Raw genomic sequence first — 1,254 nt, forward strand, 5'->3', positions numbered from 1 at the left:
TTCTGTCAATATGGGGTGCTGTGTGTACATTAATGAGGAAAAAAATGAACTTAAATGATTTTAGCATATGGCTGCAATATAACAAAGAGTGAAAAATTTAAGGGGGTTTGAATACTTTCTGTACCCACTGTATTATGACACTGATTTGGTAATCTAATAATAAGCTGTTAAATATGGGTTGGGTATAGCTGACTCCAGACTCGGTGGGAGGAATCAACCTGTTTTGTGTCACCTCAGGCACCCTCTGTCATGGCCTTCCCTGCAACCACACCGACAGGCATGGTGGCATATGCAATGGTAAGTCAGCTGGGACTATATGTTCTGCAGGATTTCATTTCCTCATTTTATACAGCTATGTTTGTAAGGACACATTGACAGAATGCATTCCGTAGTCCTTTACATTAACCCTACCATCACAGCTAAATGTCAAATCTGAACCCTAAAACCAAGTCTGAACTCTGAAAGAGCATTTGAAGTTGTCAGAGAGCCCCAGCCAAAATGTCCCCTCTGCATGGTGTAAAACTCAAATTGGTCCTCTCACTGTTGGACATACGAGTATACATGCACACACAGACTCTGCAAGCAGGAAGAGAGTTTCATCTTGTATTAATTAATGTGGAGTAACCTCTTTAATAGATTGCATCCCATTGAAGATGAGTTATTATTTTAAAAATAATTAATCCAGTCTTTTTTTGATCAGCCTCCCCACATGGGCTCCGTGCTGATGGCACAGCCTACTGTGATGTACACCCAGCCAGTGGTGAGGCCAGCCAACCCATTTGGCCCCAATCCAGGTGCACAGGTATGGTAACTAAATATCTACAGATATAAAGTCTCCCACTTTTCCACATCTGCTCTTAGTGACCCAGCCTGTTGGAACCAGATCAACCTATGTGTTCAACTCTTACACAAGTCATCTCAGCTTAAGGGTTCACTTCTACTTGGTCTAACCTGAATGAGTATAGCATTGTACTTGAGTATGTATGGATTTTCAGGAGAAATCAGGATATCTCTTTATGGGATTGTATTAAAATCAGTTGTTGAAAGGATTTGTGTTTGGAATTCAGGTGAGCTGGCAGATTTGATTTCTGTGGCTGCTGTTTTTCACTTGTTTTGTCCACAGCTACTCAAGTGCTCCCCACAGGATGAGTGTTTTTTTGTGGGTATCCAAACTTAAATCTGTGAAGTTGTCTGCTGAACAGTATGACATTTCCTGCCAGCTTCTGATTAATGAATACATTTTTACTGTCTGGG

The 1,254-nt window shown here is 41.1% G+C and overlaps 1 protein-coding gene across 10 annotated transcripts in view; it reads left to right on the forward strand.

Moving 5' to 3' along the window:
• The window catches only part of LOC109972718 (phosphatidylinositol-binding clathrin assembly protein-like), a 99,407-nt gene that overhangs the window by 94,253 nt on the left and 3,900 nt on the right, over positions 1 to 1,254 (forward strand). For 9 of the 10 annotated variants that reach the window (XM_020621779.1, XM_020621785.1, XM_020621781.1 and 6 more), the window contains 2 exons: positions 238 to 297; positions 701 to 802. The exons of the other annotated variant lie outside the window; for it this stretch is intronic. In XM_020621779.1, coding sequence (XP_020477435.1) covers positions 238 to 297; positions 701 to 802 — 162 coding nt within the window. The remainder of the gene's footprint in view (positions 1 to 237; positions 298 to 700; positions 803 to 1,254) is intronic. 10 annotated transcript variants of the gene reach the window in all.

Source organism: Monopterus albus, unplaced genomic scaffold (genome assembly GCF_001952655.1).
Source record: "Monopterus albus unplaced genomic scaffold, M_albus_1.0 scaffold267.1, whole genome shotgun sequence".
NCBI classification, from domain to species: Eukaryota; Metazoa; Chordata; class Actinopteri; order Synbranchiformes; family Synbranchidae; genus Monopterus; species Monopterus albus.